Source organism: Manacus vitellinus, unplaced genomic scaffold, assembly GCF_001715985.3.
Source record: "Manacus vitellinus isolate BGI_N305 unplaced genomic scaffold, ASM171598v3 scaffold_11_pilon, whole genome shotgun sequence".
NCBI classification, from domain to species: domain Eukaryota; kingdom Metazoa; phylum Chordata; class Aves; order Passeriformes; family Pipridae; genus Manacus; species Manacus vitellinus.
This window is the reverse complement of record NW_021938895.1, coordinates 3,516,675-3,530,011: the sequence shown is the minus strand read 5'-3', so window position 1 is coordinate 3,530,011 and position 13,337 is coordinate 3,516,675. Positions and strand designations below refer to the sequence as shown.

The 13,337-nt window shown below is 42.3% G+C and overlaps 1 protein-coding gene across 1 annotated transcript in view; it reads left to right on the top strand.

The window, feature by feature from the left end:
• EVA1A (eva-1 homolog A, regulator of programmed cell death) overlaps window positions 1-13,337 on the top strand; it is a 212,569-nt gene that overhangs the window by 95,611 nt on the left and 103,621 nt on the right. Inside the window, exon 5 of the mRNA XM_018088964.3 lies at window positions 12,233-12,376. Within this exon, the coding sequence (XP_017944453.1) occupies window positions 12,233-12,376 (144 nt within the window). The remainder of the gene's footprint in view (window positions 1-12,232; window positions 12,377-13,337) is intronic.

Here is a 13,337-nt window from a genome sequence, read left to right as displayed (position 1 = left end):
TTTACAGCTGCCTCTGCCTGCATCTCTAAGTTACTTGTTTATATCAAGAGAAGCCAATTTAAAAAATGGCCTCTTCCTATGTGCATCTGAGTGAAAGGTAATGATCTAATTTGGAGGCTGAGGAGGAAGAACTTGTATGGAAAATGATTACCCTTTTTATCACTTAGTGTAGCAATATCTTTGATCATATTCAGGACACCAGACATTTTCGCATTATTTAGTTTTACAGTAGCTACCCCTCTGAACCACAGAGAGTGAGATGGACGTGTTCAGCTGACCTCTAACACAGGATCCAGGACTGCTTCTCAAGGACCCCTATCTCTCTCCATCACATATACAAAAAGCCCAAAGCAATTTAATTGCTCATCCTGGGTAGAAGGAATCTGGGCTTGGCTTTGGAGTCAGTGCAAGATCGTGGGAATTCTGGCTCCACAGCCCAGCTCTGGGTCATGGTGTGTGGGTTAAGCTGAGTAGTCTGCTAAGAAGTGAAATGTTCTTGTCACTTAACATACAAGTTCTCTCCTGTGCCTCTATAAAGGGGAGAAACGGACGTGTTTACAAAGCCCCGAGGAAAGTCAGATGGTCAGTGGTGCTCTCTAATTCATGGAATCTGATAATGCAAGAGCAGCAAATGAGCCAGTCCTTTAGATACTCATTCCCTGGCATTTTTCATTCTAATGCTTCTAGTGACAGAAGGTGATCCAACCCAGTTTGTTTTGATTTCCTCCTCTTAATGCAGATGTATATGGGACTTGAAGCAAAGCCCTCATATAAATATTTATTACACCATATAAATAATGGACCCTTCTAGTTTGTTTATCTGTGATCAGGTCTAGCATATGAATAAGTATGAAATACATGCAGTAAAAAATCCATTTTATTCCATGGTACTTGTTCCTGCCAGCACAAGAGCTGGTTTTAAGAGACTGCTGCCCCTCCAGATGTGCATTTCTATCTCTTTTCTGCTTCACCATCCATGACCATTTTCCACCCTGTTTCCATCAGTACAAGTTTGTGGCTGTGCTCTAATCTAGGTCTTAACCAAATATTTAAAAATGAAAGGCCCCCAAACTGTGGAGCTGGACTGATGAGGAGTAGTAATCTCTGGCACTGAAGGGGGAAGTAGAGGGGGACTGGGATGGCAGGAAAGGATGGGATATCCACTGAAATCTGTGGGGGTCAGATAATGCCATGTAGCATGGTCGACCTTTAGCAGATGCAAGTGCTTGCAGCTGAAATGCTCTCATGCTTCACCCTGATTTACCATATATCCTTTAAACCAACTGTAAAGCCAGGTCTGTGGGATAAGCAGCAGGTGTAGGAGTGTCAGACCATGTTGTTCCTCTCTAAGGTGCACACCAGGCTTCCAAAGCACCTTTGCTTGTAGATGTGACTCTATATATGCTTCATTTGCATTGAGTGCAGAAACTACGTTATTATGTGTGTAGCTCATGATTAAGAACATGTTTTTAGAGGCCAATGTGCTTCTATGTAGTAAAACTCACAATTATCCAAATTTGAAGGCTAAATAAATATCAGTTGCTGTTTAATTCACATATCATACCTTATTAAATTTAAATTAAATGCAATTCTCATTTAGAATGCTGAGTTAAAGGGGGACAAAGCCTGCTTTCAGAAAGCTGTTTTTCAATTTTAGATACTTTATGTGTTTCAATTTTTGCCTCAAAACACCAGGAGGTAATTAAAATCACTTTACAGCTGTTTCTAGAAAACTCAAACTATTGTTGGATTCTATAGAGTCATAAAAATGATTTATATGAAGTTGTTTTTATATGCACACAATAGCTATTAAAAAAAAAAAAAAGAAAGAAAAGAGAAAATCCTTTCAAATGTGAATCTGGGCAAGATCTTTTCCTAAGTTCAAGATGGTTTTAAAAAGCTCTTTACAGTGAAGTGACCCCATGCAGTGATTGTAAATAAAATTTCTGAAAGTAGTGATTTAAACAGCACTAGCATTTTCTGTGACGCTATTGGTGTGACATTTGAAGAAGTAAAGCAGGCATGTGTATCAGTAGTATCAACTTGTTTAGTAGCTGATTTTATAAAAGATGCCTATTGTCCAACTATTAATAAAAACAAACCAAACAACATAAGGGCAGAACTTGAAAGATTTAAATCTACAGCATCTTAATTTATTTCCATGAATTTACTCTGAACGAAAACCAGTGTAACTTGTTCAGGACTGATAAAGTTTGTCTTAAAATTATTCAGATGTCACTCAGGAATACTGTAAAATTACTGTGACGGTTAATGCTGTGCCTGAGAAACAAAGGTAACGTGAAACCTGTGAGCTTGCAGGCACGCCATGCTTTATTTTAGGAACCAAGGGCAAGAAGTGACTTGCAGGCTGTATTAGCTGGGTAATCTCTTTAAAAAATGGGCCAGTCCCACAGCTTCTGAAGTTCAGACCTCGTTTCAGCCTAAATCTAGGCACTTGTTGACTGTCTCCATATTCAGGAAAAGACTTTTGCTGGGCTGTAATGAATAGAAAGGACAAATGAACTCAAGGATTCCACAGAGCAGTAGATTAATTGAATCCCTATCCTGTACTGAGGGAGGCTGATGCTGTTGGCTTCTTTGCTTCTTATCTTGAATGCCTTACAGCCCATAATCAGCTCTGCTGCAAATGAAAAATTTTTGCTGTCATTGCCAGACCAAAACTTCTTTGTTCTCTGAGACTTCTTGGAAAACATTAGAAGCTGTCCTCAGATTCTCACTTTAGCCCCCAAACCCCAGAAATGTTATTAATTTGCTCAACTTTACATACTCTGAGTCAGTCTCTGCCTCATATATTTTATATGAGTTCTGATTCCAGATACAAAGGTGATAAGATGATTTAAATTCACATTAATAAACCAAATGTTTCTAATTGTAACTATAGGATTTGTAATTAAACCTGTAATCAATCCATCAGTTGCAGTCTCTAAATATGATTGGTTTCTTTTAAGATCATTTTGTCTTTTCCGGTCTGCTGCTGAAGTTTCCAAAGTGTTATGAAGTGTATGGTGACTAATTTTTCCTCTCTCTTTCTTTAAAATGTACTTTTTAATGTAAAGCTGGCCTTCTCTGCACATCCTTCTAATGTTTGGATGTAGATTTCCTTTTTAGCCAGTTGTTTTCAGTGACGTTGTGCTGCATCAATGTGAAAGTTCTCTGCTGCTATTTGTAATAACGATGATGACAATTTATCATTATTACAAATAGCAGCAGGGAACTTCACTTTTTGATTGCTTTGGGTTTCTGCTCCTGAGCATTCCGCTTTGAACATCTGCTTCTGCACCTCTTTTTAAGGGCAGTCATTTCTTTCCATTGGTTGATTTTCACATTGTTTGGTCTTATGGATACTTAAGTATTTACAGTTTGGTTTTCTGCCTCTTCCACACTTCCTGTGGATCTAGATCCAAGTCACTTTTGTGTTCTCTGCAGAGGCTTGTGTGCCTCCAAGGCAAGGAAGAGAAATTCAGTGTATTTCAGTTCAGAAACCATGTGACAACACCACAATGATAAAGAAATTACCTTCCTAGGCTGCTTACTGAGAGAGAAAGTGGACAAAGTCCATCCTTATTAACAGTCTTCTGCACTGGCTTTTAAAGAGAACATCAAACTTGATGGGCATGGGCTGAGCTGAAAATGCCTGAAATTTGATATACTGCACAGAGTACAGACTGACTCATCAATGCTCTGTGGAGACATCCTTCATAGGCTGCTGGATGGCTAATTTTGGCTGAAGCAGAGGCTTAGACACCTCCAGCAGTTGTCACTATATGAGGGAGCTGAACTTTTTATCCAACACAGCTAATGGAGCATCTTTAAAATACATGAGAAACTGTCCAAAAGTAGGAGAGTTTCCCTCCCTCCTGTTTATGATAGAGATTCTCTTGCAGATTGGGGCAGTTTTGAGTCACTCCTAGGTAAAACATGGAAGGATTTAGGCAGCTGCCTCACCTGCAAGGTTGGAGTTACTTCCGCTTACATCTTTTTTTGCCATTCCATTGAAGTTTGCTTTCTCTTTTGGCAGACAAGTGGATACCACAGCACTGATTCAGGCATCTGCCAGCTTTCTTTGCAGGAACTAAATTTCTCTCCTCTTAGATCACTGACTCCCACATCTTCCGTTTTTCATTCTGTCCTCTCTGCTTCATTGCTCCCAGCAAGTAACTTTTCCTCTTTAATTCTTTAGCAAGAAATCAGGCTGCGTGTTTTGGAGAAAAATCCTGTCCTCTGCTTGGGAGGAGTGTCCTCCAAGAGCTGTCAATTGTTTGTAAATGACTTACCTCAAGGGAATAGGTATCTTAGGTTGTTCCTTTCACCTGCTCCTCAAAAGACAGCAAGGAAAGCTAGGGGTCTGCTGATTAAAGTCGAGGTATAGGTCTGCTCCTGATGACTTTACACTAAGCCAAAGCTTGTCACAGAGTTTGTCTCTTAATCAGGTACCACCAGTCCTGTTCCAGTGCCTAATCACTTACCTCACATGCACTGCTGGAAATAGTATCTCAGGCAGTGATTCTCTTTCTGAAGCCTTTAACTACAGCCAATCATTTGGTCCTTTTGTTACTTCAAGGTTTTATACTTTGTTGGTTGGAAAAGTAGGCTGAGTGCTCCATTTTTTTCCCCCAAATTCACTGACTCAAAGAGTGCATCCTCTGGCCAGTGGGTGGAGTTTTCTTCTCAGGTTCTATTTTGCTTATTTTTAAGTGCACACATGTTAATATTGGGTTGTGCTCCGTGCTCTGCTGCCTTTCCAGATCCATGGAGAGCCTGTGGAAAACCACTTCCTGACAGCTTTACAGCATATTCACATGTCCAGGTGTGCTTGGTCCTGCTTGCTCTGGACAGCCTGTCTCATCTGTGCAGGAACCTGCCTTTGCAGGCTCAACATGGCTGTGCCAGGTGAGTCTGATCACGAGGTTAACAGATGCACAGATGCTCTCAAACATCTGTAATATGCCCAACTTCACTGTGGGATTAGTCACCCTTCTCAAAACTAGGTGTCTAAATCTATTTGTGCATCCATCTGTGATAGCTGATGCCTTGGAAGAGGCTCCAATCTCTACCAGAGCAACTCAGATTTACCAAAATGCAAAATTTAAACTGTTTGGAAGCATTCTTTCAAGCCCAGATAGGTTTTGCAACCACAAGCAGCAGTGTGTGGCTTGGATTTCAGATTTAGATGTATCACCCATACCAGAGAAAAACAAGTAACACTGAGTAACCAAAGTTAAGGATGTGATTAATAGGCATTGGCTCCAGTTTCTTTTTTTTTACCAGGAAGAGGTAATAAAGAAATAGTCATGCTGGGAAGCAGCCTTAAACTGACTAAAATCCATTCATTGTGGTGAGCTTGATGATATGGACATTACATCACTGAGACCGACTCCAGTTTTAAAGCCAACTCTGCAAGCTGCAGCTGGTAAGACCCTCCATCATGGTTCTGCTGCCCTGGTTTGGGTTTTTACCCTGAGAGAGGTTGGGCTAATAAAGAAAATAGACTAAGGCGTCATATCCTACTAAATGCAGCTGGTAAGATGAATTACCCACTGAGGGCTTGGACTAAGGGTTGTGAAATGAAACTCTCCAGCAATCTGCATTTGTGGAGTGATCCGGGAGCAAGGCTGGAGGGTCGTGCAACTTCTAGAAAGTGGGGCCAGAAATAAAGAGAATAAAGTAAGCTGATCTCACTCCCCCCAAATCCCCAACTTTAGTTTTAAAATACCATATTCCAAAAGCACAGCTGATGCCTTTAAACACTTTCACATGTGGAAGTTTCACCATAGCCAGGATTCGTGTTTGCTCTCTGGCAGTGTACTGAAGCAAGCCAAGACTAATGAAAGCTGAGGGTAACTCTGGTCCAACCTCTCTAAGTGGGCTCTCTATCTATGAGGTCTTAAAGCAGTTTTTATTGCTCTACTGTGAGATTTGAGCTTTTTGAGCTTTTAAAGGTTCTTGGTAGGGGCCTGGCTCTGCTTAGCAGTACTTACCTCAGACTTAGTGATACAGTGTTGGCATTTGTGAGTGTCCTTCCCACACCTCTGACACATGGGATCACTTTTTTCTTACTGGTGCCAGGGTGGTGTCTCATACAACGTTTGTAATTTGCATTTAGCAAGCAAACAAGCAGCAGAAGAAAGGAAATCATGGAACAGGGAATTGTTAAGGTTGGAAAAGACCTCTGAGATCATAGAGTCCAACTGTAATGTTTCCCTGAATGAGCATGACATCTGGTACAAGAAGAGTGCCATGTCTACTTTCCCACTTCTGAAGACCTGAAGAAAAAAATGAATTTGGCCAGCTGAAGGGGACCACAGCCCAGTTCTACTGCACCACATTGCTGGGCTTGGTTTCCTTGCACCTTTTTGGCAGGCTAACTGCATGATTTATGGATAAGAGAGCCTCTGTTTTATTCCTTCTCTGAGCTCTGAGAATGGGCACCTGGAGGTGAAGACTTCTGACCTGGAATCACCTCCAGAAGAGGTATTAATAAACTTGGAACTCTCACTTGAACGAGTTCTCTACGGACTTTACATTTGGAAGTTAAATTACCTACATGCACTTCATAACAGCCAACAGGAGTGATGTTCAGTGTTTTTATACTCCTGAGACATGGGGGTAGAAGAAAATACCATGTCACTTCTAGAGCTGCAAATGACATGGTGGTGACTGTGATGTATGAGGGTACTGTAGTCTCATCTATCACTCAGACACCTCTCAGATGTATTATTGACATCTTCAGGGCTAGTCAGTGAGGGAATAAAGATGCTTGAATATGACATTTTGGCATCCAGCTAAATGAGCTCCTTATCACAAACCCTTTGAAGTGTGTAAGGAAGATGGTCACATGGAGGTTTTGATTGCTGCTATTACATTTTTCAGTTCAATGTGGAGGACAAAGATATTGACAAACCAAGAAAATCAGAAAGAGAGACAAAGCTGATTTCCATATTGGTGTAGTCTTCCCTCAAAACACTGGTGGCTGCTTGCCCTGGCATTTATGGGAATGCACAAGGCATTTTTGCTTAGAAACTGTGTGGAGGGAAAACCAGGAAAATTTCCCCTTTGTAACCAAAAGAAAATCTTTGAAGTAAATACTTGGTCAAAATTTGTTCCTAGAGCCAATTTTTTTTTTTCAGGGCTAGAAAAATATGACTCCTTCCAAGAGAATGGCTCAGGTCTTACCATGGGGAAAATGAGAAGAGTATTTGGATTTACCATATGGGTAAATGGTAAATGCCTGCTGTTGTCAGTAGAGTTTAGCTGGATCTTCTAACATGGGTACCTCAGATGACTTTCTGCCACTCCTGTATCCACCAGATTTTGGTGCTCGTTAGGATCTGGAGGTCAGTGAAAAGAGTAAGACTTGCCTAAATTGTGACTGTTTGCTGCAAGAGCCAAGAAAATGGGGTACTAAAAGAAACCTCCACCATGCTATATTGAAGTCAAGCTGGCAGCCACCTAAAAGCAGTCAGAGACCAATATTGCTTAAAATCTTCAGTAACGACCTGGATAATGGGGCAGAGTTTGTAGGTGGTACCAAATTGAGCAGGACCGTTGTTACAGTATAACTGGAATACCAAAGTGTCCAATTCAAGGTTCTCCAAGTAAAGTGATACCTCTCCAGGTGAAGAGCAAGTCCAGTGAAGGGCCACCACGCTGGTGAGGAGGCTGGAGCACACAGTATATGGGGGAATGCTGAGGGACCTGGCATTTTTCAGTCCCCAGAAGAGAAAGCTCAGGATTGGACCTTATGGCTGTTTTCTACTACTGCATGGGCTGCTCTGCAGAAGACTCTTCTTGGAAACACACAGAAAAAACCAGCAAACTAACACCAAAAGCAATGAACACGAGTTGCAGTAATAGAAAGCTGAGTAGATACAAGGATAAAATTCTTCATTCTTCACCTGGAGAGGGATTTGGGGAATATTTCTCTGTGGAAAACTTGCCTGGACAAATTCTGAGCAAACTGATGTAATATCAAAGCTGACTGTGCTTTGGGCAGGAGGTTGGATGGGGTAGGCTCCATATATTACTTTCAGCTAAGTTATGGGATGGTTTATGTGCTGCTGTCACAACAGGTGACTTTTCTCCCTGTGTATATTTCCCTGGATATATTACAAGGTTTGCAAAAAGTCCATGTAAAAGAGGCTTTTACAATCTTGGTGCTCTGTTTTCTATGCTAGAGGCTTTCATCCTCATGTGTAATTGAAGCATAGACAGTCTCTTCTTCTTTACTGCTCATTTTGGCTGCTGCAGGTTCAGCTAGAGCAGCCTGGCAATTGGAGAGCTGAGGACTTCACTACTGATATTTGTGAATATGGAGGCCTGGTCTGTGCCCAAAGAAGTTGGGTATGTAGGGTTACAATAGACAGGTAAACTAGTAGTACCAGGGCCTGGGCACAGGTACTGGAAATAGATCTTCTGTACTGAGAAACAGTAGCATGATCCATGGTATAGTTTGTTGGCTTAGTCCAGCTAACACACTCCTAGTCTGTCCCAAAGATCATAGAATCCAAGAATGGTTTGGGTTGGAAGGACCTTAAAGATCATCTTGTTCCAACACCCCTGCTCATGGCACATTTTACATTAAGCCCAAGTCGCTCAAAGCCCTGTCTATCCTGGCTTTGAATGCTTCCAGAGGTGTTTTGAGATTGGCTGTAGGACAGAGACTGAGTACCATCACTCTGTTTTGGAGGGTAAGAGTTTTTAATATCATGGCTATGGGCTGTTCCACCACAGTTGGCCTCAGGGCCAGGGATGGTCCAGCGTAAGTTTTCATTTACCAGTGAACATGTACCAAAACAGTGTAGACTGGACCTGGGCACTGATAAAATACCAGTAAGGACTGCAGTGTTAGGACCTGCTCTGGATGATGGAGCTACCTAGAAGAGGTTGGGTACCTAGGGCTATGTGGAAGAGGCTCTTACAACTTAAGCTACATTATTTGTGGGGCTGGTGAGGGAACTAGAGTAGGGTCCCACAGCTGCCTGTAGGCAGTATGGCATGTTGTTTTCAGTGGATATCATGGGCAGGGCTGTCCTCTCTTGGGCCAAAAAAAATGCAGCTGCTGCCTGATAAAGGTGGCATCAGGACTGTGCTCACCTGCCATGTACACATCAGCTGCTCTGGACTGGATACAGTGAAAAGAGCCTGCTACTACCTGGCCCTGTGGCTGGGTGACCTTGTGTCCATGCTTTCCATCCAAAACACTGTGGGGGCCTACTGTAAATTGATATTTGGGACTAGCCCTGTTAGATCTCAGGCTGTATTACCTGTTAGGAGTAGTGCTTGTTGGCAAAATCATTCTAAGGAACAGGGCAGCACCAAAACAAGGAAGATAACAGTGTGTCCAGACTTAAGCTCTGTTTGATTTCCTAATGCAGATGCTACTGCTAAAGTCAACATGAATGGAGACCACGGCCTTCTCAGAACTGCATGGGAGGAAGTCATCAATACCAGGACATGACTACTGATAGCTAGAAAAGCTGCCAATGTTACTGTGAGGATATATGACAAATAAAACTCCTAGAAGTGTTTTCAGTGAGCTGAATCTACAGCTTTGACATCTGAAGAGTCAATCCAGTTTGTTAAGGTGGAGAGCAGAGTCTGTAGTTACTGCACATTCCCACATGAGGAACATCCCAAAGGCTGATCATCTCTGGGGATGACATATGCAAAAGCCTTGTTGTGCCCCTCACAGGACAAATAATGGGTAATGTTCCTGTGCCAGGGGGCAAGGCCCCTGAGCAGACAGCTGTGGGATGTTCTCTGTTTTGTATGGGAACAATAACAAGTAAAAAGAATAGGCACCCTCCACGAAATCCTCTGCAGTGCTTAGATTTGATGAATTTCTCTAACTGGACATTTGCAAAAAGACAATGAATCAGGATTGCTGCATGCCAGATGTTTCCACTGGAACCTCTGACACTCATTGGATCAGAAATCCCCAAAGGAGGTTTGGGTGGTTCAGTATGAAAATGTTCACATGGAGCCTTGTTCTTTTGTCATTTGCATCATGCTGCCTTTGATTTGAGAAAAAAAACATGTTACCCTCTAGGCTTGGTTTTCTGTGGCTTTCCCATGTCTCTCATGGCTTTTGTTGTTGTGCTTGTTCTAGCACTCAATACCTTTTGGGGTTCATTTTCCCTTTCCTTCCCTCCTAATTAGTGACCTAAAGGGGTTTGTATGCCTTTCTCTGCAGCTGTCCTGTTGCTTTTAGCAACAATTTGATGTTGAAGAAATGTCTCCTTGTCAGCTTCCCCCTAAGCTTGATCCTGGCTGGATGGTGAAAGCAAACTATCAGTCTTGCACCTAAAAGCTCAAGACCTTGTCTCTACAAATTGTTTTCACCCTAGCTGAGAAGACAGGCAAAAACATCTGATAGAAAATAGGACTTGTGAAAATACTTACTTTTGGGGCTTTCCATATTCTAAATTCCTGATATAAGAAATGTTTCTACTTGCATGGAATAAATGCGCTTAAAACAAATTTCTACTTACTTGGTAGATGACAATATAATTATTCCACCTCACAGTAACTAATTAGATTTAGAAATGCATCTTCTAAGGGCAGACAGGGACACTGATCACATCTGTCTGTAGCTGGGGCCAGAGAGGGGCACTTGACACAGCTCTTATGGGTGTTACAAAGGCTAAAAAAGCCTATCCAAACTCTCCTCATCTCTTCCCCTCAAAATGAAACAAGCTATACTGGGTTTGCCTGCTCACATTTTGGTAGCAGGGGCCTACAGGGGTGGGTTCTGTGAGAAGGTGCCAGAAGCTTCCCCCATGTCTGGCAGAGCCAATGCCAAGTGGCTACAAGAGGAACTACCAAGGGCCAAGGCTGAGCCCAGCAGAGATGGTGGAAGTGCCTCTGGGATAACGTATTTAAGAAGGGGAAAGAAGTTACAGTGCAACAGCAGTTGCATCCAGGAAAGAGAGAAGTGAAAATGTGTGAAAGCAACAGCCCTGCAGACACCCAGGTCAGTGAAGAAGTAGGGGCAGCAGCTGCTCCTCCTTCCCAGTCACAGGAGTTGAGATCCCCATAGTGCAGACCACGGTGAGGCAGCTGTGCCCCTGCAGCCCATGGGGGTCCATGGGGGAGTAGAGATCCACCTGCAGTCCATGGAGAAACCCACGTCAGAGCAGAGAGATACCCAAAAGACATTGTGACCCTGTGGGAAGGCTGTGCAGGAGCAGGTTTCCTGGCTGGACCTGTGACTCTACGGGGGACCCAAGCTAGAGCAGCCTGTTCCCACTCTGGAGCAGGGGAAGAGTGTGAGGAGTCCTCCCCACAAAGAGAAAGGATTGGCTGAGACAACATGTGATGGACTGAATGCAGCCCCCATCCCCTGTCCCCCTGTGCCACAGAAGGGAAGGAGGCAGAGAAAATCAGGAGTGAAGGGTTTTGCTTGCATGGTGGGTGGACCCTGGCTGGACACCAGGTGCCCCCCAGCCAGAGTCCACCCACTATGCAAGCAAAACCTGGATAAAACCAACACACCCAAATCAAATCATACTTTTACCCTTCCCCAACAAGGCCCCAGTGTCCAACTTCCTTACACTCGTGAGATGGGAATTTGTTAATAACTTTTCATGTTACTGTGATCCATGGCATTATTGGACAACTAAATTAATCTGCATGAATTCCATATGAATATTATAACTGTATTGGCTTATTAACATATATTCTGTTGCTATGACAGTCTCTTAGCTCATGGGGAAGCTTGTAGTGTTTTTGGATAAATACATTGAAGTAAGACTCCAAAGATCTGAGGCCTTTCCCCATGTTCTGCATTGATTTGCCCTTGTTAGTCTTTTTACTTTTCTGTGAAGCTGTTTCTCTCCATCTATTAAAATGAAGATACTGATACCTGTCTTAGAGTCCTTTCAGACCTTCGTAGAATGATAAGTAATTATTTTTATTATAGATAGCCTTTTCCCTGTGAAAACAAGCCATCTTTTATTTGCAGCCTTCTTTCTACAGATGCATGGGGGTTTCTGATTCTTCAGTGATCTTTTTGGTAATTTCCTTTCATCAATTTACAATTTATTAGAGGTGTGTTAGAGTCAGATACACCTTCCCATGTAAGCACAAAGACTTTTAAATATGGAAATCCCACATGTACGTGCTCTCAGTCTGCATCTGGTAAATTATTTCTAGGCAATTTCTGTTGTGAATGGACAAATATTCACAAAGAGGTATTGTTTTTCCCTTTTAGAGTGTCAGTCAGCTACTGCTCTCCAGCTCATGATCAAGCGCTGTCATGGGAAAAGAAGCTGCAGCATATATGCCAGCACCTATGAATTTGGAGATCCTTGTTACCCAGGCATCCAAAAGCATCTTAATGTCATCTACACCTGTGGTACGTCACAAAATTCTCTTACTTTAAACTCTCACAGGGGTGTATGTTTGATGAACAGTGGTACGTAGAGAACAACAAGACATTATCATACACAAAAAGTTGTTGAGCTTCCAGTTGGCTCACGGTGATTCTTGTTTAGTCAGCAGGGGAAAGTTCTGTGGATCACTGGAGTAGTTTAATTCTGTCGCTTTTTGTACTCATTGGCTTGATAGAAAAAGCAAAAAAGGTGGAAATGATATTTTATGAACACATTCAACTGTTTCTTCAAGGCAGGAAAATCTGGTAGTGGAATCAATCCACTCAGTGGAAGTTTACACCCTGAGTGTTGGCACCCTGCAGCAAAGTTGTGGTTATCAGTAGGATCCTTATTACTTTGTTCTGTATTTCATTTTGTACCCTAGAATCAGATGAATACCAATCCATACTCATCCACTGTGTTAGTAGAAAGTCACTCCCAAAATCTTCAAGTGAAAATTGTAACATTTTTTCCAAACAAAATACTGTCATTAAAAAAAATAATAAAAAAATAAACAGTTGGAGCTCTAAGTTGGGAGTTTAAGTCATTGTATTGAGCAGACACTGTGCTCCTACCTGACTAGTCATCTTATTTTGTAACACAGGAAAAATTGTTCCTGTCTGAGCCCCGCGGTATAAAAACAACATCAGGTCTGTTTTCTTACTGTGTGATGATATTTTGGTAATTTGTATCTGACATATTTAAAAATATTTTCTTCACGGTTTTGCTTACATAGTCGTTGCTAGGATCAGCTCGGTTTATCTCTCTGTTCCTTTCTGCATCCACTTGGAAGAGGAAATTCTGGTGCTACTTTGAATGTGGTGAGAGATGGCGGAGCCTGTGGTAGAGGAGGAATTTTGTGTCCTCAGACAACAGCTTTGTGTGTCACTCCCTGTGTGTAACTGCTGGAGGCTGAGTCTGATGCCATTTGAGATGGGGTCACCA